At 49.4% G+C, this 11,749-nt stretch overlaps 5 protein-coding genes across 5 annotated transcripts; 4 read left to right on the top strand and 1 right to left on the bottom strand.

Annotated features, from left to right (window-relative positions):
* Positions 1-986: 986 nt before the first annotated feature.
* BDR25DRAFT_374259 (phosphate-repressible phosphate permease-like protein) lies at positions 987-3,053 on the top strand (the record flags this gene model as incomplete). The annotated part of the gene is made up of 7 exons (XM_033697319.1): positions 987-1,062; positions 1,122-1,481; positions 1,531-1,689; positions 1,743-2,332; positions 2,389-2,468; positions 2,518-2,758; positions 2,816-3,053. The coding sequence occupies 7 exons, from the start codon at positions 987-989 to the stop codon at positions 3,014-3,016; spliced, it is 1,707 nt and encodes a 568-aa protein (XP_033544780.1). The 3' UTR covers positions 3,017-3,053.
* A 1,441-nt stretch (positions 3,054-4,494) lies between these two features.
* On the bottom strand, positions 4,495-6,382 carry BDR25DRAFT_291390 (splicesome-associated protein). Its single transcript, XM_033688586.1, has 3 exons — positions 6,370-6,382; positions 6,212-6,313; positions 4,495-6,157 (listed from the first exon to the last, which is right to left on the bottom strand). Exons 2-3 carry the CDS (start codon positions 6,299-6,301, stop codon positions 4,730-4,732), a joined length of 1,518 nt encoding a protein of 505 aa, XP_033544781.1. The 5' UTR covers positions 6,302-6,313; positions 6,370-6,382; the 3' UTR covers positions 4,495-4,729.
* A 147-nt stretch (positions 6,383-6,529) lies between these two features.
* On the top strand, positions 6,530-8,318 carry BDR25DRAFT_266408 (putative eukaryotic translation initiation factor eIF-4A subunit). The gene is made up of 5 exons (XM_033686981.1): positions 6,530-6,680; positions 6,755-7,009; positions 7,062-7,916; positions 7,964-8,164; positions 8,220-8,318. The coding sequence occupies exons 1-4, from the start codon at positions 6,650-6,652 to the stop codon at positions 8,020-8,022; spliced, it is 1,200 nt and encodes a 399-aa protein (XP_033544782.1). The 5' UTR covers positions 6,530-6,649; the 3' UTR covers positions 8,023-8,164; positions 8,220-8,318.
* Position 8,319: 1 nt separating this feature from the next.
* On the top strand, positions 8,320-10,510 carry BDR25DRAFT_395095 (uncharacterized protein; the record flags this gene model as incomplete). The annotated part of the gene is made up of 14 exons (XM_033698352.1): positions 8,320-8,694; positions 8,789-9,028; positions 9,104-9,140; positions 9,205-9,245; positions 9,297-9,351; positions 9,392-9,495; positions 9,595-9,658; positions 9,714-9,757; positions 9,882-9,963; positions 10,016-10,098; positions 10,161-10,195; positions 10,257-10,294; positions 10,352-10,404; positions 10,454-10,510. Exons 1-14 carry the CDS (start codon positions 8,602-8,604, stop codon positions 10,508-10,510), a joined length of 1,026 nt encoding a protein of 341 aa, XP_033544783.1. The 5' UTR covers positions 8,320-8,601.
* A 103-nt stretch (positions 10,511-10,613) lies between these two features.
* On the top strand, positions 10,614-11,615 carry BDR25DRAFT_358192 (uncharacterized protein; the record flags this gene model as incomplete). The annotated part of the gene is made up of 7 exons (XM_033695904.1): positions 10,614-10,820; positions 10,870-10,901; positions 11,075-11,173; positions 11,201-11,282; positions 11,348-11,362; positions 11,419-11,513; positions 11,561-11,615. 7 exons carry the CDS (start codon positions 10,614-10,616, stop codon positions 11,613-11,615), a joined length of 585 nt encoding a protein of 194 aa, XP_033544784.1.
* Positions 11,616-11,749: the final 134 nt, after the last annotated feature.

An 11,749-nucleotide genomic window follows, 5' to 3' on the forward strand; every position in this document is an offset into this window, starting at 1 on the left:
TGGTAGCTCTTTTAGAGAAAGTCCAGCTATCAGTCGCTTCTAAATTATCATGCTCTAAGTTTCGTACTGCTTTTGATTTCACCGGCTCTCTTTCGTCTCTGCCTGCTTCTTGGCCTCGTTCCCATGCACGTATCAATCAAGGCCTGCAGAGTTCTCTTCATCTCGTTAGGGTGGTCGCGTGCTCTGCTGGTTACACCAAAAAGATGGCTCAATATTGCCTTCGTGTAGGCCCGCGGTGGCGGAATTCTGCTGCCATCGAACGTTTGGCGCCCTCCCCGTGCCATTCCACTTTCCAGAAGGTAAAGTTGTTCTGTCACTGGTCCTCAGTCATTGGATTAAAGAGGCTTTTCGGCGAACTACTCATGATGAGAAGGGTCACCTCTTACAGGAAGGTGGAGCCAGAGATCCAGCTATCATGTCCTGCCAATGTGCCCTTCGGACTCTGGGTAACTTTCTGAGAGGCTGTAATGCATGTCCATAGGAAAGTTGATCCATTCACTATCAGCAACTCGCCCACATGTCCCCAAAGTAAGCCCCGATTGGCCCGAACTTGGCCCTTGGCGGAACTTGGCCCTTGGCGGAGACTTGGCCTTGGCAAAGATTTGGCCTTTGGGAGAGACTTGACGGACATGCCTAGCAAAGCTTGACCTACTGGCTTTCCGCTCCACTCACCGTCTTAGCGGGAGTGAAACTTTACTATTCCGGTTCAATTGCAAGAAGGCGCCCTCGACTGAGCTACGACCAGGACGCCAAGCTCTTCTGCGCGAAATGTTAACATTCAAGGCTATTCCTGAGTACCGCGTTGACGACGAGAGCGGCCACATGTCCGGTGCAGTTCATTCATTGGAGAGGACTGACCCACCCGTGCCGCCCAACTGGTGACATGCATATGTCTGGCCACCCTGGCTGGGTTCCTATATAGAGTGTCTTCCTACTCCCGCTTTGTAGCAACTGCACGGCCAACAACAAGCAGCACCTCGAGCAAAATGCCGAAACTTCACCAGTATGACTACCTCTTTGCCATCGGCACCATCTTCGCCTTCCTCGACGCTTGGAACATTGGTATGTTCTCCATCATCATCATCCTCCTCCTCGCAACTTTGCTCTAACACGATATATAGGTGCTAATGATGTGGCCAACTCATTCGCAACTTCGGTTGCCTCACGCTCTCTTACCATGAAACAGGCTATGATGATTGCTACGTGCATGGAATTCACTGGATCTATGACTGTTGGTGCGCGTGTCGCAGATACCATTCGAACCAAGATCATCAGTACAGGTCTCTTCACAAAGGACCCAGCAGTTCTCATGCTCGCAATGGTCTGCGCTGTTGTCGGTTCCTCCATTTATCTTACCATTGCTACGAAGCTTAGCATGCCGGTGAGCACGACACACAGCATCATGGGTGGTGTAATCGGTGCTGGTATTGCTGCTGTTGGCGTTCACGGTATCAACTGGGGCTGGAACGGAGTTTCTCAAGGTACTTCAACACTGATTCGGAAATGAGATTTGTGCTAAATGCTTAACAGTCTTCGCCGCTTGGGCAATTGCTCCTGGTATTGCTGGTGCCTTTGGTTCCATCATCTTCCTGATCACTAAATTTGGTGTTATGCGACGTAGCAACCCAGCCAAGAAGGCAATCATGACGGTTCCAGTCTACTTCTTCCTCACCTCCGCTTTGCTAGCTTGTATGCGCTCCCTAACATAATCATTACCCTCTTGCATCTAATATTATTGGCAGTGCTCATCGTCTGGAAGGGAGGATCTGCTAAGATCAAACTTAAAGATCCGGAAGTTGCTGGTGTCATCGTTGGTACCGGTGGTGTTGTTGCCCTCCTTATTTCCGTCTTCTTCGTTCCATACCTCTGGCGCAGAATCGTCGCTGGAGACTGGCAACTGAAATGGTATCACGTCTTTCAGGGGCCTCTTCTCCTGCGCCGAGGCGAGGTTCCCCCTATGCCAGCCGACCATGTCGGTATCCAGAACTATTACCGTGGACACCTCACTCGAGAGGAACTCCAAGCAAAGAGGGCTAGGGAGGGCCACTCTGACGATGTGGAGGCCCATCCTACGGATGGACCCGATGAGAAGAACGTGTCTTCCTCGGACGTTGCGGCTGTTCCTGAGTCTACCTCTAAGGATCTACTCTTCACCCCGACATCTGCACGTCCTGTAGGTCCTTGGTACAACCCTGCGGTTGCGTTCTGGATTACGAAGAGGGTTCTATTGCGCGGTGTTGAGGTTGATGTTGTGGGGATGCAATCTAAGCGAGATTTCCTTTCTGGCGACTTGGAGGAAATGCACGCAACCGGAGAACAATTCAACAACGAGGTGAGCAACTCCATAATTTTACATACCTCTTCCAAACGCTGATCACGTGATGCCAGGCCGAGTACACTTTTTCGTTCCTCCAGGTTCTCACGGCCGCTACATCGTCCTTCACTCACGGTGCGAACGATGTTGCGAAGTAAGCTGACCCTGAGCCCCCAAAGTGGAAGTTTAGCTAACCAAATCAGCGCTATCGGCCCTTACACCACCATCTACTTCATCTGGAGCTCTGGCACGCTTAAGAACAAGGTCCCGGTTCCAGATTGGATCCTGGCTTTCGGTGGTGCTGCTATTGTCATTGGTCTTTGGACCTACGGCTACAACATCATGAAGGCTCTTGGTAACAAGATCACCCTCCATTCGCCATCTCGAGGATTCTCCATGGAATTAGGCAGTGCTATTACTGTCATCATGGCTACGCGTCTGAAGGTATAAATGTCCACCACTCCCGCACCCTAAATACACCCACTAACGAGCATACTCCAGCTTCCCATCTCCACCACCCAGTGTATCTGTGGTGCCACCGTCGGCGTCGGTCTCTGCAACGGTACCTGGAGGACTATTAACTGGCGCATGGTCGCCTGGATCTACTTCGGCTGGATCATCACGCTTCCCGTTGCTGGTCTTATTTCAGGTTGCTTGATGGGCATTATCCTTAATGCCCCACATTGGACTCCTAAGAAATAGGTCGGGTCTCTCGGGGTCGTCATGTTTTCGTGGTGGAATAGTTAGGGTCGATGTCACTCCTCCCCCACCTTCGTTTGCCTTGCCTTAAGAGTAATGCCTTGCGGTCTTTTGTGGCGATGGGGTTGCTGAATGCCTAAGATTTAGCGCAGCATGCTTTGTTTTTAATAATATTAGTTACGTTACATTGTTATTGTTTATACATATTCATACATACGAGCAGGATTGGCTGCAAGAACTTCTCTCTAACTTTTTGGTAGAATCTTGGAGATAGTATGAAGGATACGACTGCCGCAGCTTGAGCATGTCGACATCTACCATGGACAGCCAAAATAAGGCTTTCTGGCTCTTGCTAGAATCCATGAGGGTGTTGATGAGATGTCTGACCAAAGACAAGTTCTCTTCTATGTGCTGTCTGGGCGGCAGCCTCACTCTGCAGGCCAAAACTTAGGCCAGAAGCCACACAAACCGTCTTTATCAAGAACACCTCTCCCCAGGATATCCAGCTCATACATTTCACTTCCTGCTGGGAAACCTAGAACTCAACCCACAGTCTAGTCTAAGTTCACAGAGGTGTCGCCGACGGCCACGGACACAAGATGGATTGGGGAAGCTTCCGTCTTAGCGTATATTTCCCTGCTTAGTATTGATTCGCTATTATTGACCCCGGCAACCAAAGCCATGGCTGCTTTACGAATTCTAGCCAAATTTGAAGCATAGCCCCTCAGGGACTTATTTATATGACCTTTGAGAGTATCTAAGATCCCCTTTGTACCCCACGCAAATATTACAGACCGCATGAGAATTGGTATTCGCACATTTGATCCTGCACGCTGTATATGGCGTACAGTTGTGCATGATAGATACGCGTAACAGAGCCTAGTAGAAGCCAAACTCTGCATCCTGATAGTATACCTACCTGCCCAGCCAGTACTCCAATTGTTTCTCCACGCAATCATATTTGCGACCATTCCAATCCACCATCAGAATCGATTCAACGCCTTAGTTAATGTGCTCTTATTGGTGAATGACATAGTGCGTGCAACTATATAGATATCGTTGCGAGTTAGCAATGGTGCACGCATGTCATTGTTAACTATGAAGTGGAGCAAATGGTCAACCCTTTGGCTCCTGAGGATTGTACTGCTTATATTAACACTCAAGCATAATATTGGAATCTTAAATGGGTTGATCTGCGATAAACCTTGATTGGCATTCTTGGATTTTGTCATCACTTTGACTTGAGGAATAAGATGTTTGCTGAGGGGTGGTTGGTGCTTGCGCTATTATTAACTTAGTGGGGGATACAGATTAGATGGTGTTTAGTAATTCAGGAAGCTGCATGCTAGTACGTGCAAGCTAAGTTTCTAGGGATTGGTTGATGTCTTTGCAGTTCCCTCGCAACCTATATGGAATCCCAGTCTGCCATGTGCTTGATAGGCTTTTTGCGCATACATACGAAAGCAAGTAGTCTTCCAGTTGTTTTGTAAAACGTAGTCTGAAGTTACTAAATGGTATTTACAACCCAACCACCAGCATGCTACGCCTTTTAACTCCGAGTCCCATGCCTAATGTGAGACCCAGAAGCTAATCCTACAAATCATCAACCCGAATCTTCGAACCAGAAAATGCAAGACGGTATCAGAGCGTCGACAGAAACGGAATTCCTGGCCCTCAATGCAATGAACAAAAAACAAAGCGTCCCTGACGCGTCTCCTAAAGCAATCCCTGGGCCGCCAAATCTCGATAAATCTTCTCCGGCATAACATTGCCTTCAGTGTCCTCCATCTGCACGACATTATCCGTGCTAAGCTTCTCCTTCTTCTTGTCCTTCTGCATCTTATTCCAAAGCCTCACCGCCTCCTCAATTCCCGTAATCTCTCGGAAAAGCGTCGTATTCGTGATCCCGAGACATTTAAGTCCATAAACATGTCTCGGCTCATTGAAATGTTTGTCAAAAGCCCTCCGGCCCATGTACACGAAATTCCCGCAAATCTCACACGAGAATTCTACACCCAGGCCATGGAGTTTGTAGAGCCAGAAGGGAATGGGTTTGCCGTCCCAGGCGAGCGGAAGTTTGAGCGGGTTATAGATTTTATCTTCACCGTCCGAGTCGTGGTCTTCGTCGTTGGGCCCGCCGTTGGTGGCGTCTTGGCCATCGGTGAAGATGGATTCGAGTTCTTGTTGGCGCTCACGCTCTGTCATGCCTTGTTTGCGTTCGACGTTGACCTTTGTGTCGGACCGCTCGGTTGACATGGCGGCGGCGAGTTTTTTAATGCGGAATTCGCGCTCGGCGATGGCACGTTCTTTGAACCGCTCGATGCTGGTAGCTGCGCCCTGGGGTTTGGAGGCTGCGCCGTGGGTTGCCCCGGGGTTTTCTTGAGCTTGGACGGCCTTCTTGTGCTTCTTGCCGCTTAGATGTGCCTCATAGACAGTTTCTTTGGTAAAGCCCTTCCTGCAAGCAGAACACCAGATGCCTTCGCCTTCCGGTTCGGCCTGGGGTGCCGCTGTATTTTTCGGGCCATTCTTTTCCCATCCGGGCACTTCATCCTCCTCCCACGCCTCGTGGAACTCCCTGTCGAAGGTCGCAAACATCTTGTCGAGATTCTCTAAAGGTTTCGTCCGGCGCATGAAACCCTCAAGATAGTCCTGCAGTGCTTTGAGATACTGAAAGTATGGATCAGACATCTTGTGCTCGCGACTAATGTTGCACTGAGGCGGGGTGAAGACATCGAACTGGTCGAGAAACTGGAGGTACGTCACTCGTCGCGCGTTTTGGTGGCCACGGAGATTTAGGTACTGTTCATGCAGCATGGTCAAGTCGAAGAACCGACCAAACCCCTCCTCACCGGTAAACAGAGTCTCAATCTGTGCGATAGCTTGAGCCTGCTCCTCGGGGGTCCGCTTCTTGTAGGCCTTCTCCAGGTTCTCGACTGGCTCGTTGGGATAGCGTCGATGGAAGTCTTTGAGACTGTCGATCTCGCGCGCGAAAGAAGCCCATACATCGCCAGTGCCCAGGTCTCTTACTTCGCGGTCTCGTTCGTTGTCGGGGTCATCGTAAAGCTTCTTGAGGCGGACAGATTGGGTTTCGATGTACGAGAGGAAGTTTCCGATCTGGTGGTCGCGTGCGAGGCGGTCGCGTATCTGCAAAGGGGTTAGCAGAAGAAGAGGGCGCGCCGAGGAATTGAGAACACCTACATGCTTGGGGTCCTCGAGAAGGCGCTCGGCGATGGCTTCCTCGAGCCGCTCCAGGTCCTCGTGGAGGAGGCGCTGGTCTTCGAGGAGCATTTTGGCGGTGGCCTGGTGAAGCTATGAGTTGACAATCCCTGGAAGAGAGGTTGTTCAGGCGTGCAGACCTTGCAGTTATTGTTGTCGAGTGGGGACGAGAAGCTCTGGCAATGCGAGGCAAAAGATGGAGCCGCAGCGCGCTAGGCAAATCATTTCACCGATGATGTCTTGGCGCCCCGCAATAATTCTCGACGCCAGACAACCCTGAACCTCCTTCACTTCCATCACGACCGCCTCTGCGCATACTCCAACACCCCAACCCCTGTCTCCTGGAACAGTGCGCCAGCTCGCAGCTGAATACCCCGATAGAAGATTGCCCTGATCATTCGGAAAAATCGATAGCCCACCATGGCCGAAGGAATTGACCGCGCGCGCGAAGGTACACCGCCCAGGCTTTGAGAAGCACAAAATATATCGTGGAGTTTACCGGAATGTGGTGCTAACTGAGCTTAGAGAAGATGGAGTTTACCACCTCCAAGGAGGTTGAGGTCGCTCCGACCTTCGAACAAATGCGACTGAAGGACAACCTCCTGCGCGGCATCTACGCCTACGGATTCGAGTCTCCCTCCGCCGTGCAGTCTCGTGCAATCGTCCAGATCTGCAAAGGCCGAGACACTATCGCCCAGGCCCAGTCCGGAACGGGAAAGACAGCTACGTTTGCCATCTCTATCCTGCAGGTCATTGAGATGGGTCTTCGTGAGACCCAAGGTCAGTAGAAGGCGCCTCTATGCTCAATAGAACCCCGTGCTAACATCAATAGCCCTCGTCCTCTCTCCTACGCGCGAACTTGCAACCCAAATCCAGTCCGTCATCATGGCCCTCGGCGACTACATGAATGTCCAATGCCACGCTTGTATCGGGGGAACCAACATCGGCGAGGATATCCGCAAGCTCGAGTACGGCCAACACGTGGTTTCTGGCACCCCCGGTCGCGTCGCTGACATGATTCGCCGCCGGACCCTCCGCACGCGCAACATTAAGATGCTAGTCTTAGATGAGGCTGATGAGTTGCTCAATCGCGGCTTCCGCGAACAGATCTACGACGTGTACCGCTACCTGCCCCCGGCCACCCAGGTTGTTGTCGTCTCGGCCACACTTCCATACGATGTCCTCGAGATGACTACCAAGTTCATGACCGAGCCGGTCCGCATTCTCGTCAAGCGTGACGAGTTGACCCTCGAAGGCCTGAAACAGTACTTCATCGCCATCGAGAAAGAAGAATGGAAGTTTGATACCTTGTGCGACCTGTATGACACTCTCACCATCACTCAGGCCGTCATTTTCTGCAACACCCGAAGGAAGGTCGATTGGTTGACCGACAAGATGCGCGAGGCCAACTTCACTGTTTCGTCCATGCACGGCGATATGCCGCAAAAGGAGCGCGATAGCATTATGCAAGACTTCCGCCAGGGTAACTCTCGCGTTCTAATTTCCACTGATGTCTGGGCTCGTGGAATCGACGTCCAGAATGTGTCGCTTGTTATCAACTACGATCTTCCACCGAATCGTGAGAACTATATCCATAGGATTGGTCGAAGTGGTCGATTTGGGCGCAAAGGTGTCGCGATCAATTTCGTCACTGCTGACGATGTTCGCATTTTACGTGATATCGAACGTATGTAATTTGCATCTTGCTTTAGGCTACTTGCTAATTCTTAGCAGTGTACTACTCTACTCAGATTGATGAGATGCCGATGAACGTCGCCGACCTCCTTCAATAAGTGGTCGAGCTTAGAAAGCGTGATATTATATCGACGGAGCTAGGGCTAACGGTACCGTTCAGGAGCATCGACTCTAGGATGTAGGTCTAAGCAGAAGGCCTAGATCTATTGAGTGCGGAGGAAAGGTCTTTGAAGTGTCTCAGTAAGTTTCACCTCCATCTTTATTTTCCTATACACTACTGACAAGTTGGCGGAAGACGCTCCACAAATTGATCAGGTGAAAAGCAACGTGTGTTGGCTCTTGGAATAGGCTCCCGATTGGTCTAGATTTTTTTAAAATATCTAATGAAATACCCTTTTGACTTTGACTTGCATTCACTCACATCCTCTCTTTTAAATTTGTGTCTCGTCCTTACGCTACCTCGTTCCTCCCTAGCAGCATCTCCAAGTGCTCAAACAGCATCCCCAACCTCCTTCAGTCTGCTCTCTACAAGTCTGCTCTCTACATCCTCTGCCACCACTCGCAGATCCAGTACTTCAGCCTTCAGCCCCTTGAACGTAAAACTTACAGTCTCAACTTCTATTCTGGCCTCCTGATGCTGATCCATTACCTTCTCAAATAATTCCGCCATCGGCTTGATGAATTGGTATCGCCGATTAGATTCGGCTAATAGATGGCGAGTGGTTGGTTGGTCTGATGATAGAGAAGTCGGGCCCTTAGGAATCACTCAAGTGGCATAGAGGCCGCGTGGTACGGAAGTGCTTAGCAGCTGCTTAAGGAGATCATAAATACTGCTAGGGATAGAGATAAGGATGTTCCGACGAGGGTGCGGGGGTAACAATTGAGACGAGGGATTTGAGTGGCGAGATTCAGACGGGGGGAGGGGGTTATTGTGGAAGGAGTGGGAGAGGAGGGATACGTAAATGGAGTGGAACGGAACGGAACGGAACAGAGCGGAAAGGTGTGAGGGGTGGACGGATGTTGAAACAAGGCAATGGAAGGCTCCAAGGGGAAGGGACAGAAAATTCAAAACTGATTAAGAATAGTAATGGATGGAATCAGACTGTTTGCTCTGCTCTCCCTATTTAGTTATAAGCTATTTATTAAGCGTTATTAATTCCTGCTGGAAGGGCTGGGCAGACGTTGCGGTTCCCTTTGACATCACCTCCTAACCCTAGTGGAGCTCCTTTCATATCCCCCACCTTATTTTATTGATAGTATTTCTCCTAAAAAAATCCCAGAGCCATCAAGTCAAGCAATGCTACCACCAATACCACTTAATGTTGATTATCTAGAGTAATTATGGGATATCGAGTGATGAACTGACATCAAGTTTCCTCGAGGCAATATCAAAATTTTCTTCAGATTCCCCGTAGCAACACAGCTAGGTGGCGAGGGTGTACTAAAAGTAAGGCCGGGAGCTTGTAGAATGCTGCTGGGGCTCTCGCCAAAATGATGAGAGATCCAGTGTTCGAAATGGACAGGAGGAGCACCTACCGGTGGCCCACCTGAAGGATTTCAGGTGCCTGCAGGTGTTGCCTGAGGCTTCAGCACTAGCCTAATTAGGTAGAACCTAGGCATAAGGGGGTAGTTTCGGGCGCTAAGAGAGTGAATTGGGGTACTGGGCCTAGTCACCCGCCCATCCCTTTGATATGCCACATAATATCCAAAAAAGAAAGTCCAAAAAGCTCTGCCGTACCTTCTCTGAATGCTCTCAATTAACGCAAGGCCTATCCCGTGGTCGCATCAGCCAGATACTCATACAAGTGCAACGACCACCTCCTTACCTCCATGGTGAGCGGCCAAAACCTGAACCAACGACCCTATCACCGCTATTAATTGACCTAGCTAAATTTATCAGCGCAGAGCTTCTTAACAGAGGCTAGAGGTAAGAGCAGAATGGCTAACTCTCTTACAGATTGCAATGGACCCACTATCTGTACCCCTCATGAGCTCCAAGCTCAAGAGGATCTTCTCGCCAACAGGTGTACTTATCACCAGTTGCCGTAGCAATCTCTAAGAGGATATTATTGAGACTCATAATTGCATAAGCTCATGGGATAGGGCAGCATGCAGAGGAGATTGACAAGAGCGACTTGAGCAACCCTAAAGAGAGTGTGGAGAACAAAAACAGAGTCTAGTTTGCTGTACCATTAAGGATCATGCAGTGAAATTTAGTTTTACAGTGGATTGGTAGATCTTGACATATTTTGAGCGACATTGTATTGATATGTGACCAGTTCTTAATGTTAAGCAGTGATTTAATTGACCCCTCCGACCCGCGCTAGGGCAGATTTGATAGAGCCCTCCATATAAACTTCCCCGCTAACTGTCAAAACGACTAACCTACCCCCCATAGAGCACCTACAGGCGTCTGATCATCTGTAGTTGGTCCACCTGTCCATGCCAAGCACTGGAGAGATCGTAACGTGTGCGGGTCAGTGATAGGGAGCTAATAAGAAAAGATTAGAGAGGGGAGAAAATGTTAAGACGGAGTTCATTTTCAAATACGAATCATACTCCATACGCGGTCATGAAGATGGCTAACTCCACAGCACTAGCAGAATAGGAGTCCTATATGTGGGCAGACCAGTGACTCGGGTATATTTTTCTACCAAAAAAAAAAAAGCCACACAACATATATCCAACCATGTCTTCGTCTGCCAGTATCACATCTTCTAGACTTTTGCACGTCCGCCGCGATATTCGTCTCTATCGTGTTCCAAACAGAGGCCACTCGGCAAGAATTAAGCTCGCTCTCTATCTCGGCTCTAGCTTTTTCTTGGAGTCGCCAAGCGATACCGCAAGTCAGCGTATTACGGTGGAGAAAGATAAGGGGGTGCTGGAGAAGTATAAGGTGCTCAAAATGTTAGGAAAGAAGATAGAAGCAGCACTCAAGAGTGTAGGGTTATGACGCGGGAAATTGGGGAAGGTTTAGGTGATATGCGAGATTAGTTGAAAAGATTTCAAAAATAGTGGTAAAGTTAGCTTTTATGGTGACGCAGTTAAGCTAGTCTGTACATACTTACTCGTGTAGCCTTTGATGTTGATATATACTTAAACCTACTAGACGGAATCTGAGGTGTGAATTCTATGAACTAAGAAATTGAGTCGTTGGGAGCCATTCTGCGGAAAATATAAAACACTCACACGGTTTGTGGATGTAGTGGAAGTGAATGCTCGTCCCTTTTCAAATATTGCAAACGATTTGTTGGAACGAATCGACTCACGTTGCAGTCATCGACAGCGCTTCCAGAGAGGCAGTACTGTACGATTAAGCGCTTTGGAGGCATGTACGGGTGAGATTTTGCTTACGTTCGTATGGTTGTGAGGAGGAGAGGTATGTATAATAACTGTTACGACTCACCTGGTCTGCACGGGTAGTACCATTTCATAGTAGTACGTTGTACTCTAGTGAAAACAGCTAAGACTGTAAAGAAGGCTGCCCTGCTCAGGGCTTCCAACGAGGCGTAGTACTGTACGATTGGGCGATTTTGAGGCCCGTACGGGTGAGATTTTGTGTACGTTCGTACGATAGGGAGGAGGAGAGGTAGGTGTACGTATCGTAACTGTTACGGCTCACGTGATCTGTACGAGTAGTACGATTCGATTAAAGTACGCCGTACTCCAGTCAAAACAGCTAAGACTATAGGTCCCTAGAGACGCAAGATTAAGGTCTAATTAACTATAAAATAACTAGTTCTCCCTAGTAACAAGAGCAGATAGGACTAGATGAGGCCTGTAAGGCGGCAAGAGGCGTGGTGTGAGGGGGCGTGGTGTGAGGGG

The sequence above is a fragment of the Lindgomyces ingoldianus genome (genome assembly GCF_010093535.1).
Source record: "Lindgomyces ingoldianus strain ATCC 200398 unplaced genomic scaffold BDR25scaffold_27, whole genome shotgun sequence".
In the NCBI taxonomy this organism is placed as follows: domain Eukaryota; kingdom Fungi; phylum Ascomycota; class Dothideomycetes; order Pleosporales; family Lindgomycetaceae; genus Lindgomyces; species Lindgomyces ingoldianus.

What these genes read in the sequence shown, in the direction of transcription:
- BDR25DRAFT_291390 (XM_033688586.1), bottom strand. Translation starts at nt 6,301, where the DNA reads ATGCTCCTCGAAGACCAGCGCCTCCTCCACGAGGACCTGGAGCGGCTC. An exon ending in TTCTCGAGGACCCCAAGCAT is followed by an intron (nt 6,158 to 6,211) that starts GTAGGTGTTCTC and finishes ACCCCTTTGCAG; the next exon opens with ATACGCGACCGCCTCGCACG.
- BDR25DRAFT_266408 (XM_033686981.1), top strand. Translation starts at nt 6,650, where the DNA reads ATGGCCGAAGGAATTGACCGCGCGCGCGAAG. An exon ending in AATTGACCGCGCGCGCGAAG is followed by an intron (nt 6,681 to 6,754) that starts GTACACCGCCCA and finishes AACTGAGCTTAG; the next exon opens with AGAAGATGGAGTTTACCACC. An exon ending in GGGTCTTCGTGAGACCCAAG is followed by an intron (nt 7,010 to 7,061) that starts GTCAGTAGAAGG and finishes TAACATCAATAG; the next exon opens with CCCTCGTCCTCTCTCCTACG.